At 40.0% G+C, this 14,145-nt stretch overlaps 1 protein-coding gene across 1 annotated transcript in view; it reads right to left on the minus strand.

The window, feature by feature from the left end:
* The window catches only part of LOC125438911 (cadherin-7), a 149,850-nt gene that overhangs the window by 39,068 nt on the left and 96,637 nt on the right, over window positions 1-14,145 (minus strand). The window contains exons 4-6 of the mRNA XM_048507603.1: window positions 13,641-13,760; window positions 7,155-7,322; window positions 4,080-4,267 (exon numbers count right to left, since the gene is read on the minus strand). Coding sequence (XP_048363560.1) covers window positions 4,080-4,267; window positions 7,155-7,322; window positions 13,641-13,760 — 476 coding nt within the window. The remainder of the gene's footprint in view (window positions 1-4,079; window positions 4,268-7,154; window positions 7,323-13,640; window positions 13,761-14,145) is intronic.

Consider the following 14,145-nt stretch of genomic DNA (forward strand, 5'->3'; position numbering starts at 1 on the left):
AATTTCACCAGATTCTCTTTTTAAATCCACCTCCTTCAACATGGATTTAAAGGGAGAATCTGAGGTCCCCAGGTTAACACTGAAAGTGATGCTGTTTCAGGGTGGGGGAGAATCCACCCCAAAACAGCATAACTTTCAATGTTGTTTTAACTGGGGACCCCAGATTCTCCCTTTAAGATGGATTTAAAAGGAGAATCTAGGCTCCCTAATTTAAACACCATTGAAAGTGATGCTGTTTGGGGGTGAATTCCAGCAACTCAGCAGCCGCCCATGGGCGGGTGCAAACCTCAGATTTTGCATCAGGCTCCATTTTCCCTAGGTACCCCTCTGCCGGGAGGGGAGGAAGAAGGGACTGCCCACTGCCAGTGGGTGGGTGGGCCAGGGGGCAGGGAAATCTGCCATCCCTTGCCTCAGAGAGCTGCTTTTATAAGCACTGAGGCTGGGGGTGGGGCTTGGGGATGTGACCACACCCCCAGGTTAGGTGGGGGGCATGGCCTCACCCCCAGAACCCCCCCATAAAAAATTTATACCTACGTCACTGTGAGTACTCATTTTGTCAACCTCAGATGGATGAAAGGCTGAGTCAACCTTGAGATGGTTACTCGAAACTGAATTCTGTCAGGATTTAACTCAGCTCATGAGCAAAGCTTAGACCCCCATCCTGCAGCTTACCACTCTGCCACAGGGCTCTTACACATAAACCTATGAATGGATGTAAAATTTATGCATATGTCCAAGTAGAAGTTTGTATTATAAACAATTCTACCCATGGCCACATGTATTAATACTGTGTTGGGAATCAGAGGGAATTTATGATGTAGAAAGCAGCAATTATATTCTAGGTTATAAAGAAACTACACCATTTAGTTAGCTCTAATAGTTATTCTCCTCCAACTACAGTTTAGCTGGCCTTCAGATTACCCTTTCATTAGTGCATTCCATGACTGAAATACATCCCTGCCTTATAATAGCTAGGCAACCTCTCACAAATCACGACATCAGCGTTGAAGGTTAAAAGGACAATGCATACTTTAGTTCTTCTTTCTGTACAGTGGATGGAGTTTGACAGCTTCATTAATATCTGTGCATTAGTGTTCTCCGATTAGATCCTATGCCTCATCAATTCATCTCTTTATATATATAAAACATTGGACATTTTGTCCTGTCTAAAGGAAATTACAAAACAAGTCATCCCTATTTAAAAGAGAAAAAAAAGCAGTGTCATGCAATTATACTTTAGAGGAAGCATATTCTAGTTCCCTTTTTAAAAACTATATGTTTTTTTTGTGCTAATAATATAACTCATATAGCTAACACTATCATTGCAAAATCCTAATACTGGATAAAATAATTTGTTTTATTTATAGGAAAATATTCCTATCTCCTCTAATTCAGATCTGTGTGTCTTTTCAATGGAATAAATAATCATGGATTCTTGATTTACTAAATAATTTTGCTATAGATTGTATAATAAGCAATGCTACAAGAATAAATGTACAAAAATACAACATTAAAAAGAGTCAATAGATTCTTCCTAATTTTGACAAAAAAAGATATTGTGGCAGTACTTGTACAATTTTAGTTTCAGCTACAAAGACTGCTGTGAAAACATTCAAAATAAGACAATGTTTCATTATTGTAGCCATCCATCTTCCATTTGGCTGGTCTGAGAAAGAAAAAGCGGGAGCTTTTAGATACAAAATCATTGTATATGAAAAAGGGAAGTGAGTGACTCATTTTTTTCCTTGTAAAGTGTTCATCTGTACTGAATACAACTATTACATGATTTAAAACTTTGAATTGCCCTATCAATCTGTTTAGCCACAGAATGATGCACATTCCCGTCCTGATATTACTGATATATTCTGTTTTCTTGAGAACTTGGAATAACTTCTACTCCAATTCCATGCATTTGAACTTAATGTATGTATACTGACCACTGATTACATCACCTCTGTGGCTAATTTCCTAAACTACTGAGTCCTGTGTTAAATCCAACAAATGCGTGTTGAGCCTCAACAAGATGGCTCGGATTTTCCACAGTGTAACTCTGGTACAGCGCAAAATAAATTGGATCTGTGAAAGAAGTAGAATATTTAATATTGAGTCAACACTATGGTCCAAGGATGGTGGAGTAAGCCACAACACCTTTCCATTTGGGTCTGCTTCCTCACAATCCTGCCCAACGTGTAGTATTAATTCACATAACTTGGAACACAACAGGTAATTCTTGGTTACAAAACAAAGATACTGGAATTCTCAAAAAAGGCTGTTCCAAATGCACAGCAAAGACTAATGTCCTATATCAAATAAAGCAATATTTCTAGGTTACTGTACCCAGTGAGGTGTATACCATTTACAGAACTTCACATCTGTGAAAACAATCCATTTTATATAATAAAAAAACAATTTATATAGTCTGAATAAAGGATGCAAAATGATACAAATTAGCATCATGCATTCTGTTCTATTTAGTCATAGGAAGAAACAAGTTTTGAACTGGTTCTGGTTGGTTTTCTGGGCTGTGTGGCCGTGGTCTGGTGGATCTTGTTCCTAACGTTTCACCTGCATCTGTGGCTGGCATCTTCAGAGGTGTATCACAGAGAAAAATCTGTTTCACACTGTGTCACATGTTAGGAACAAGATCCACCAGACCACAGCCACACAGCCCAGAAAACCCACCAGAACCAGTTGAATCCAGCCGTGAAAGCCTTCGACAATACAAAAGTTTTGAAGTCCAACCGCTTCCTCATTTGATGTCTGGTTCACTGTTCTTTCTAATATGTTTTCAGGCACTGTCCACCCATCTTTTAACATCAGAAGAACTAGACACATTTTATTTTATAAATAAAATATGAGATTCCCATACTAAATTCTGTACCAGGATAAAACAATCCATACTTGTGCGGTGCGAAAAGGAACATTTTAAAATGGTGTTCAAAGAGGTTGTTATTGGAGCATGTAAAAAGCTGCTGGCTGCTATTTATATATGGCTCTTCTGATACATTTCAAATGTTATTTCCAGCACTATGATTGGCAGGTCATTTCTCTCTCCTCTCCTCCCTCTCAACTGTGTACAAAACAGAAAAACAAAACAAAAATCACCTTCTGCACTATGATGAAAATAAGAGCCATAGAGTCTCAACCAGCCCTGTGACGAAATTAAAATGTATGCATCTTGACTTGGAACATAAGAGACCTGAGACATTCAATATTGTTCAATGTGACACTGACAAATGTTATCCTGCTAGGACAGGCATAATTCTTCCAGATCTGTATTGAAAGCCACATTAAATGAGCCAGCCACATTAATGGATGGTAATCAAAGAAGGACCAACTTTTCTAAATTTTTGCCAGCTTTTCTTCAAACCTTTAACCAGTTCATACATTTAGCCAGGGTGGTACTGCAATAACATGGCAAAGAAGAAACGCAAAGCACACTCTTGTACCCAGTGTGAATATGATAACATGATGTCCCAGTTTGAGTTATTCTTTCCCCTCAAAAATAGAAAAGGAAGCAGAGTAAAGCCATAACAGTTCACACAAGACACTATTCTTCCTGGTGAAGAAAAGTTTGCATTGGTTTTGTTAACTATTTGCAACAATGGTATGAAGGAGTATCTGAATTGGGATGAAGCTACCTGGAAATGTAATGAGAAAGAAATATAAACTTAAGCATTTTAGCCTTGCATTTTTAATTTTTAATATGCTAGGATTTATTTTTCCTTTCCCTGAATAAGAACATAATTGATAGAATGGAATCTTTGAGCGGGCTCTAAGAATCCTATGAGAACAGAAACTCTGCAGTACCTGGTTTATACAGAAAAAAGACCATTTCCCATAATCCCAGAACTATACGTAGGACTGAAAAAGCTGTCAGAGGCTCTGAAGGAGAAGGAGTTCATACCCAAATATACTATGAATAGCGACAGAAAGTAATTTGAGCAATCTGCTCATTAAAAAATTCCAAGCGCCATTGGAACCTGACCTTCTGAAATGGAACAAGTTTCTCCATCCATTGGGTGAAATCTGCTCCACTGAGAATGAGATCATGAGCATACAACAGAATTTGGGGTTACCTTCTGTATCATAATAATTCCTTCTTGTGTCTCTTTGTCCACTAAAACTTTGAACACTCCCAAGCCGTCGCCATCCACAATCTTATATTCCATTTCAGCATTAGGTCCCACATCAGCATCCACAGCCTTTAGTCTTGCCACCACTGAAGCCACAGGTAAAGACTCAGGGACATTATATTGATATGACCCTATAAAGTTCAAAACAAGCACTGAACAGTTGTCTGGTTCCATTTATTAATATTACAACTTAAATGTATAGTTAAGTTAGTTAATATTGTATTAAAATAATGCTCTGTGTTAAACAAATGCATTTGCTGAGTTTAAAAAAAGCATGCTATCAGGGAGGAAGTTGTATCTGCATAACATCAGCATTCTGAGATCTCAAGTAGGGCTTTGCATTGATAGGGCTATCAAAAGAGCTATATACACTGAGCAAACACATAACGAACACATGCATGAAACCCCAAATCCATTTATATTTTGGCTGGACTACACTACACAGTAAAACTAATCATTTATCCCTAAACTACTCTGTTGGATTACTTGTGATGTACAATGCAGACCTATGCAGAGTTACACCCTTCTATCTACTAAATGGCTTATGTGCAACACAGGGGGAGGGAGTATGCAAACATCGCATATCAGCTTAAACAGAATATGCTCATGTAAATGATGGCTTTACCTGAATCCCTGCCACCAACTTTACATCACTTCTGCAAGTACACCAGACAGGTTGACAGTTGCATGCCCCAGTGCGCTGGTAAAAAATAATGCCTTCCTTGGTTTTAAAATCTGACAAAGGTGGAGCATGGTCAATGACCTTTTCTTGTATATGTCCCACATAACCAAAGCAAAGAATAAATATAAGAGAAAGACCAGAAATAAGTCTTAATTGTGACTAAAGGAGACAGTTTCCTGGCTCTTCGTGTCGTGTAATTGAGATAAATTCTACTCTTGCCTCTTTAACAGCAAAGGCATCCTTCTTCTCTCTTGAAAACTCCATATCTGCTGCTCAAGCTGAAATTGATACAGATTGCTCTTAACAAAATGCAGACTGAAGCCTCTACCATTTTTACTTTCTGAAACAGAATCCCTGGTATTTCATTATTACCCAAACAACTGGAGGGGAAAAAAATCTAATTCCTCTTCTCACTTTCGATTGGTTTGTCTTTTTATACCCACTTGAGAAAAGACCAGATTGGGCATGCATATGTTCCTCACATTAGTCTAATTCACTTCTGCAATGACTTTACAAGAAAGACTGAAGCGAGGTGAGGAAAAACATCAGACTGTTTATAAACAGGGTGGCTCAAGTCTGGAAATAGATTTTCTCTCCTGTTCTTAGTTTAATCATGAGCCACCTTGGTCAAAGCAAGTAAATTGAGGGCAGATTGTTTTCTAGTTCTCCCTAGATTGATTTTTCTATGAAACACTGAGCATCTGCCAGGGGAAAAAATGATTGAGATAGTCAAGCAATGTGAAATGCACACCAGAATAGAAGATATACGTTCTGATAGGAAGATGGAAGATGTGCACCAGAAAGCACTGGAAATAAATCATAGAAGTATTACAATCATAATGTGGGAAAGAAACAAAGTGCCCTTAACAAGCACAGTGAGAGTGTTAGAAAAAGCAACACATAGAAAGGGCTCCAAAAGGAAGGAATCAAAACTCTGCTACACTCTTGGCATTCAGCAGGAGGAGCAAGAAGTGTGCAGGGGGCCATAGAGCCTCCAGTGTAGTCTAGCTAATGCACCTGAGAGAGTGACAACAGAGAACGATTCACCACTGAACTTAAACTATATGATAAAAGAACCACGAAGATCATGTGCCTTAAGGTAATCTCTTAGGTGGGCACTGGCCTGAGAATGCGTCAGTGGGCTGGCAGGGGGGGGGGTCTCCCAAATCCACTGGTGGAAGTGGCATGTGGCTCTCCCAGGAGCACTTATCCTGCAGTGGGGCAATTCTGTTAGTGTGTGGAAACTGCCACCACCCCACACTGCTGAAATGTGATGCTGCATGTGGCTCCAGTGTCCTAGCATCCCTGCTGCCTCTGCTAGCATAGCAGGGGTCGGCCAGGGGCATGGGGTGAGCCAGGGGCTTCATAGAGGTTTTTTAGCAGTGAGGAGGCTTTTTCATTTTGCAAGCCTTCCCACACTGCTGAGAAGCCTCTTTGAAGGCTGGCTCTTAGATGGGTTGTATGATTCAGTGGTAAGTGTACACTCCAGGATCAATCTTTGTCATGACCAGATAAGGAATCTCGAACATTGGGAAAAGGCCTTGTCTGAAACTGTAAAGCTGCTGACAATCAGAGTAAACAACACTGAGTTAGCTGGACTTATGGCCTGACTCAGTATAAAGCAGTGTCATATGATCCATTAAAGTACTGAGGGGATAAACTCAGCCACTTCTGCCATAACTGGTGCATCAGAAGTATGCAGGAAGCAGGTCAGAAAACAATTCTGGTATGTTTCAAAATAGAGACACAGTGGAGTTGATCATGCTTGGTCTTGGTTTCAACAGAACTGCACAACACAAACTTTCTACCTAGTGCCATTCAGCCTGCAATGTGTCGCAAGCAGAGAGCTGATAAAGCAAAATCAGATGACTCATGCAAACAAGCCAAGCCACAGATTGCTACAGAAGCTAAAAACAGGCCTAAAGTGAAAAAGTCTTCTGTGTGTCTCTATTTCAAATAAATATAATCATGCTTCTAGATAACTGGCTGTTGTGGGTTTTCTGAGCTGTGTGGCTGCAGTCAAGTTGTTTTTGCTCCTAACATTTTGCCTGCATTTATGGCTGGCATCTTCAGAGGAATGTCATGGTAAGATGTGTTTCTCTCTGTGGCTATACCAGACCATGGCCACACAGCCTGGAAAACTCACAACAGCCAGGAAATCAAACCCTGTGACATGCCGCTGAAGATGCCAGCCACATATGCAGGCAAAACATTAGGAGCAAAAATTACCAGACCACAGCTACACAGCCTGGAAAACCCACAACAGCCCATTGATTCAAGCCATGAAAGCCTTTGACAATGTTTTCAGGTAACAATTGGTATTGTAAGAAACTTACTTCGTGGAAAACGGGGAGGGTTGTCATTGACATCTGTAAGCGTGACAGTGACTGAAGTAGTCCCAGACAGTCCACCATTTTGACCAACCATATCCTTTGCTTGGATGACAAGTAGATACTGGTCTTTTGCTTCTCTGTCCATATTGGGCAGAGCAGTCTTGATAACACCTGGAATATGCCAAAATACATATAATTGTTAACGGTTTAAATAGTGACAAAAATACTTAACGAGCAAATCAATGGAATGCACAAAGACTTGGTGAACTAGTCCAATATTTCACTGGAGGTTATATCTGTCAGTTCATTGTAGAATGCTAGGAGAGCAAGTATCCCATGCTGAGTCATCATCCTGTTTGCCCCAATTAAACCAAAATGAGGATTTTTAGAACAAGAAATGTAAAAGTTTCCCTAATTAAAATCAAAGTGGACTAATAATAAAATATTCAAAAAGGAGAGGTAAAGTATGTCTAGAATTCTGTCTGTTCTGCCCTACATATTCAACTATACTTTATACAGAATATACCTTAAACAGCATGAAAACATTCATTGTAGTTATACCTATGTATTTTACCTTAAAATATTTACAGGTAAGTTGCACACTGGATTGGATCCTATTAAAATATTTCCATCCATGGTGGGTATGATTTTTACCTATATGCACCTCAGCAGCTCTCCAAACCCCCTTCATGAGGGGCATTTGAGGCTGCAGTTGGAGAGGGAAGGTGTGGAACCTACCCTTCCATGCATGGGAATGTAAATGGAATCCAACCCTTCATAATCACTGAGAAAGTGGTTGCACAAATCCATAGAATTAAAGCCTTTGCAATCAGCAGACCTATTTCTAACACATGCTATGCAAAATAAGCAGACAAAAATCCATAGTGCTATGAAAGTGTGGTGACAGTTCCAAGATCTTCTTTTCAAGCCTTGCTCTTAGTGTTCGTATCTACAGAGGTAAAGCAGGTGGTGACCAGAACTGGAACTTTGGAATTTTGAAATTTTATTGACTTGGTTTGATGTATGTTATTGTATGTTATTGACTTGGATTGTTTGATAGGTATGCTTTTAAAAAGGTAAGAATTGTTATTGTTTATTTACTTGGTTGATTGTTGTGAACAGCATTTAGGTCTATTGAAGTCAACACAAAGTTTTTAAATAATTTTTTTTTAACTAAATGATTTTTTGCCTTTTCTTTCACTGCAAACTGGTACTGTTGTTTTGGCTCTGGACATTTATCTGGGTCTAAATTTTTATAATCTTTAAGGGCTGTCTATGCCCAGTACACAAACATTCAGGCCATATTTGGCAGTGGCTAGAGACAGATCACATGGGGCCATTCAAAAGCAGGCTCCCCATTATAATTCAAGATGTGATTGGGCTGTGGAAAAAACAAAACAAAAATATTTTTCCTTGTAAGGAATATGTGTGGTTCCATCACTGCTAGGTAACTACAATAATACTGTACATATGAAACTACCTTATATAGAGTCAGATAATTGGTTTAGCAAGGTCAAGCTGGGTTATTCTGACTGGCAGTGTCTCTCCTAGGCAAAGAAATTTCATATCACCTACCATAGAACTTTTTAACTGGAGATGCGTTGAACTGAACCTGAGACCTTTTTCATACAAAATAGGTTCTCTTCTACTGAGCTATGGCCCATCCTCACTAAACCATAAATGCTGGAAATTGCTCTAAAAAGTACTATACTATGTGGGTAGCCCTTCCTGTATATACCTTTTGATTTCCTCATACGCACCATGTGGACAAACAGAGAATTAGTGTGACCTGACATGCAAGTCAAAAGAGACCTGAATTAAAAACAAAATGAAACATACAAATACAAAACCAAACCACCAAACAAAAACCCCTTTTAGTATGGACAAGCTCTTGTTCCTTCCATTTACACAGCTATGGTAAAACACACACACACACACACACACACACACACACACAGAGAGAGAGAGAGAGAGAGAGAGAGAGAGAGGAGATAAGATTTCAAGCTGCTGGCCTGACTTTCCTAATGGTCCACAATTTTAAATGAACCAATACTTTTTTTTTTTGCTATTAATTATCTGGTATCTCTTTGTGCATTTCAATGAGACTTTTTTTGAATTGGCTAATATTGTCTAAAAAACCCTGCTTCTAAAGCACTCATTGTAATTAGGAGGCTTTGATGTAATAATTGAAACAATGTATTATCTGAAACAGTTTTACGGGTTTATCTATTTGGCCATCTCTGTGCCATATATAATTATGCTTTGAAATTTAAGGAAAAAAGGGAAAGGGTCAGGGGAGAACAGCTAACTCTTCACCATTCCACTGTGCAAAAAATAATAGAAAAATATTTCTCCTCTAAGTAGGAAGGCTTTACGACTATTTCACGCTTGTTATACAGTACAGCTAACACTGATTTCCAGGGAGAGACTTTTACTCCATTTCACTTTGTGTATTACTACTGGAGAACATATATAATACACTGATAACTGAGAGGTGTGTTGGGGCCTGTATATCTCCATCTGATGTTTGTAAACTCTTTCTCTCCAGTTTTATTTATTTCCTCATCTTTTAAATCTCGAGCATCTCATTAATCTTCTCTGTATTAGAAGATTAACTTTATTTTTTAAAAGTCACAGCTTTATCTCATCTATATCAAACAGACTGATAAGTCTAATGGACAATTTAAAGAATTATTTTTTTGTTATTTTTACACTTCTCACCTTTGCTAAAAACTACTATGACCTCAAACATTGTCCCATCACACAGGTGATTGTTTTGTTTGACAAATTTATCTTACTACAGGCAGCTGCAGCATTTCCTAGAAAGAGCTGAAGGCAAACCTACATTTTCATGCACTACCTAGAGGAAGGGCAGATATATCACTAAGAGGAGGGCACGGTGGAATACCCTGAGGAGGAGGGAGAATAAGAACAGGAGGAGACGTTTGGATTTATACCCCACCTTTCTCTCCAGTAAGAAGATTCAACGCAGCTTACAAACTCCTTTCCCTTTCTCTTCCCACAGCAGACACCTGGTGAGGTAGGTGGGGTTGAAAGAATTCTGAAGAATGGTGACTAGCCAAAGGTCAACCAGCAGGAATGTAGCAGTGAGTAAACAAATCTGATTCACCAGATAAGAGTTTGCCACTTATATGGAGGAGTTGGAATCAAACTGGCTTCTCCAGATTAGAGTCCTGCCTTGTCACTGTTCCCCTGCTCTGTCATGTATAACACCTATTATTCTAACAAAATATGGTTGATAAAAGCATGACCATACTACAATGTTTTTAAGGAAATGCCTGAAAAGAGTGTCTGAATAGGGAGAGTGATTTACAGAGATCTGCCTGCAAGCATCCTTCTTCATTATCCACCACCAATCAACAGGGTGCTGATGGGAAAATTACTGAAAAGCTGACAGTGCACCAACAGTACAACATCATTTCTGATGGATATGTAGAAGTGGAGTTATGCCACTGTTACCAGATCGAACTGTGGTAAGATGGGTGTGCGTGTGTGTGTTTAACCTAGAAGCAGTCCTCTACAAGTCTTTCATGAAGGTGTTCTAATGCCATCTAATGCCAATGGTCACCTCCAGGTTAGACTACTGTAACTCGCTCTACGCGGGCTTGCCTTTGGCCATGATCCGGAAATTAAAACTCATTCAGAATGCAGCAGCCAGGCTGCTTACTGGCAGTTCGAGCAGGGATCGAATTACACCGATCCTATACCATCTGCACTGGCTGCCAATTGAGTTCTGGATTATGTTTTAAAGAGATGTTGGTTTTGACCTTCAAAAGGCGTTACAGCGGTCTCGGACCTGCATATACCCTTGGAAGGTTACCGCTTCTCTCCCCATATTGCCCGGTAGAAGCCCCCTCCTCGGCCTCCCTTGGAGAAGGACCTACTTGTGATCCCTGGCCCAAAAATGATCAGGCTGGTTTCGACGAGGGGCAGGGCCTTCTCAGCCCTGCCCCCTACCTGGTGGAACAGGCTCCCTAGGGAGATCAGGGCCCTGTGGGACTTACAGATTTTCCGCGCAGGGAACCTGCAAGATGGACCTTGTTCTGCCAGGCATTTCTCTTGGGCCAGCCTGGTTAAAAACATCTACCATGTCATCTGGCCTCCCGTGTGCACAAGGAGGGGAGGGGGTAGCCAGACGCCATCCACATTTTTAATGGGTTCTGTTTTTTATGTAACTAATATTTAAATTATGTTTTACTGTATGTTTTAATCTTGTTGTAAACCGCCCTGAGCCCTCAGGGGGAGGGCGGTATATAAAACTAATAATAAAAATAAATAAAATAAATCTCCAACCTTGTACTGTGATGCCAATAGGAAGGGATCTGTCTGGACAAGATCCTCAGCTCCGCATTTCATATGCATTTTAGCCAGATGTGCCCTTCCTGCAGCTATTAGGAAAAAAGGATTTTTCCAGACAAACTACCACAGCCCTGAGACCCAGATGTACCTTATTTCCTGTTCACTAAAGATATGCTAAAGCCAGATAAGCCCAATGCAATCAATGCTACCTGTGAGCTACTCTCTACCTCTTAATTATATCACCTTTTTCCTGTCTCGTCTCTAGGAACCATTGCCCCACTGTGAACTGCAATGCCCCGGCAACTATGATTTCATCAGTTCCATGCTAAAATCTAATCATCTACTGGACTTTAGTTGTTTAAAGAGATTAAGTTCTCTTAACATCACTAGAGAGTTAACTTTTCTTATACCTAGCCTGCCCACATGGGAGTCCTTCGCTCAGTGTTTTCCACCCTGACCTCTTGGATTCCAAACTCAGGCTTTGGACTCTGTTTCTGGACCTTTCCTATTCAAGAAGGTAACTATTACCCCTTCTTGCAATGACCTGATCTATTCCAGACCTTTCCCCCCATCTCTTTCTAAACCCAAGGACTGTGTGAATACTCCGTGTGCTTGCATGATAGTATTTGTGTGCCTGTAAATTCATTATTTTATTTTTCTCATTAAGATTGTGAAACTTTGCTTCTGACGCTTGGGATTTCTAAGGAGAAAAACCTACTGTAAACAAAGGTGGCAAAGATCTGTGGTTTCTCCCTCTAACAAAGCAACATTTATCTTACTAATTCCCCACTCTAAAAGAGATACTTTGGGTAACATCACCAACATGATGCTCTGTTTCTTGGATAAAACACTTTGGTCTCCACTAGGTTTGCCAATCGCCAGGTTGGGGCTGGAGATCCCCTGGAATTACAACAGATCTCCAGGCTACATAAATTGTTCGTTCATTCATTAAAAACATTTATTCCACTTCCCCTGGAGTAATAGTGCTGCTTTGGAAGGAGGACTGCATGGTATTATACCCTACCAAAGTCCCTCCCCTCCCTAAGCCCCATGGTCCCAGGCTCCACCTTTAAATCTCCAGGTGTTTCTGAACCCAGAGTTGTCAATCCTAGTTCCCACCACCTCCCTCTTTGCTGGTTGCTCCCCAATGGCTGGCAACCCTAATGGTTTCCAAGTACTATTAATTTATTTAGTACATTGCCATTGGGTCCTTCCTCCATAGAGCTCAAGGAGTCATAGATTAGTCTCCCCTCCTCCATTTTATTCTCACAATAACCCCGTGAGATGTGTTAGGCTGAGAGAGCTAGGTGGTTCTACAACACAGTGGGATTTGAATATGAGTTTACCAAAACTTAGTCCAAACACTCTAGCTACTAGAGCATTCCACTACATAAATCTAGTCCTTGGAAAATAAGTATGAAATATATATATAATTAAAATGTGTAAAAAATACAGGTCAGATAAAAGCAGCTCTCAACAAATACGAAATTTCAACAAGCCCTTGGAGTACTACAGTGATGATAAATGTCTTGGGAAACCTGAGAGAGTGGTGATGACTGAGGCAATGGCAGAAAGAATGAAGAAATTAGTGAGATCACAAAAGGGTAGAGATGAATCAAAATAATTTCAAGTATTTATATGGCACTGCCATCTATGCATGGCTAGGGGAACTATTCTTACCTTAACAGTTGGATCGGAGATTTTTTTACCAACATTGAATGTTGCTACATTTTTAATGGTAAAACTGAAGTGAACATTTCAAAGGAGAAAGTCTTTCAAAGAAAAATTCACAGAAACCCAGTAATTATTTTGCTGAATCAGATGAAGGCTCACCTAGCCTAGCAGTTCAATAGTGGTCAGTTAGATAACATTTAGAAACTCAAAGGTAAGAACAATCCCTTGCTGTTTGACCCTGATAATCAGAGGTATACAGTCACCGAACATGGAGCTGCCATTTAGCTGATACAGCTGTGAGCAGACATACTCATCCACAAATGGCGTTCACTGCAGTTTTTTTTTTCCCCTCACAGTCTCTCTCCTGCAATCTAAGTTCAGGTAAACATGCCATCACATACACCTCTATCTGTATTACTTTGCTACTTAAGATTTTCTTTTTGTTTTTCCTTGCTTCAGAGATGTGTTGGATAGAGACAGCATGATAGTTCTTACCTGTCTTTGGTTCCACAGAAAAATAAGGCTGTCCTTGAAGAATGCTGTAAACCACCCTGGCACTGTTGCCATATGTTGGGTCATCTGCATCAGTAGCTGTTACTTGTACCACAGAGGTGCCTGTAAAATAATTCAGAGCAATAATATCTTCGTTAAGCATGGCACCATCTGGAATGTTATTCATGCAAAGAAGCGCAGCATGGCGCTTGTGTAGGGCTGGGATGAAAGCATACTGAACAATAATATTTAGGCTACTTAAAGTGCTCTTAAATGTGCTTCATGCTGTAATCCTTCCACGTGATCATTACTGTCTTAATCTGCAGACTGGGGTGGAGAACTTGGGGTGGGTGGCTTGGCAAAGACAGACTACTGAATTCACAGTATACAGGAGATTTCAAATGGAAACTTCATGATTCACAGTCAGTCCATTACACTACACTGCTTTGCTAAATCATTTTAGCCGCATGCTTCCATATTGTGTTATGATCTGCAAAATGAAGGGAAT

The sequence above is a fragment of the Sphaerodactylus townsendi genome, linkage group LG09 (genome assembly GCF_021028975.2).
Source record: "Sphaerodactylus townsendi isolate TG3544 linkage group LG09, MPM_Stown_v2.3, whole genome shotgun sequence".
Classification (NCBI taxonomy): domain Eukaryota; kingdom Metazoa; phylum Chordata; class Lepidosauria; order Squamata; family Sphaerodactylidae; genus Sphaerodactylus; species Sphaerodactylus townsendi.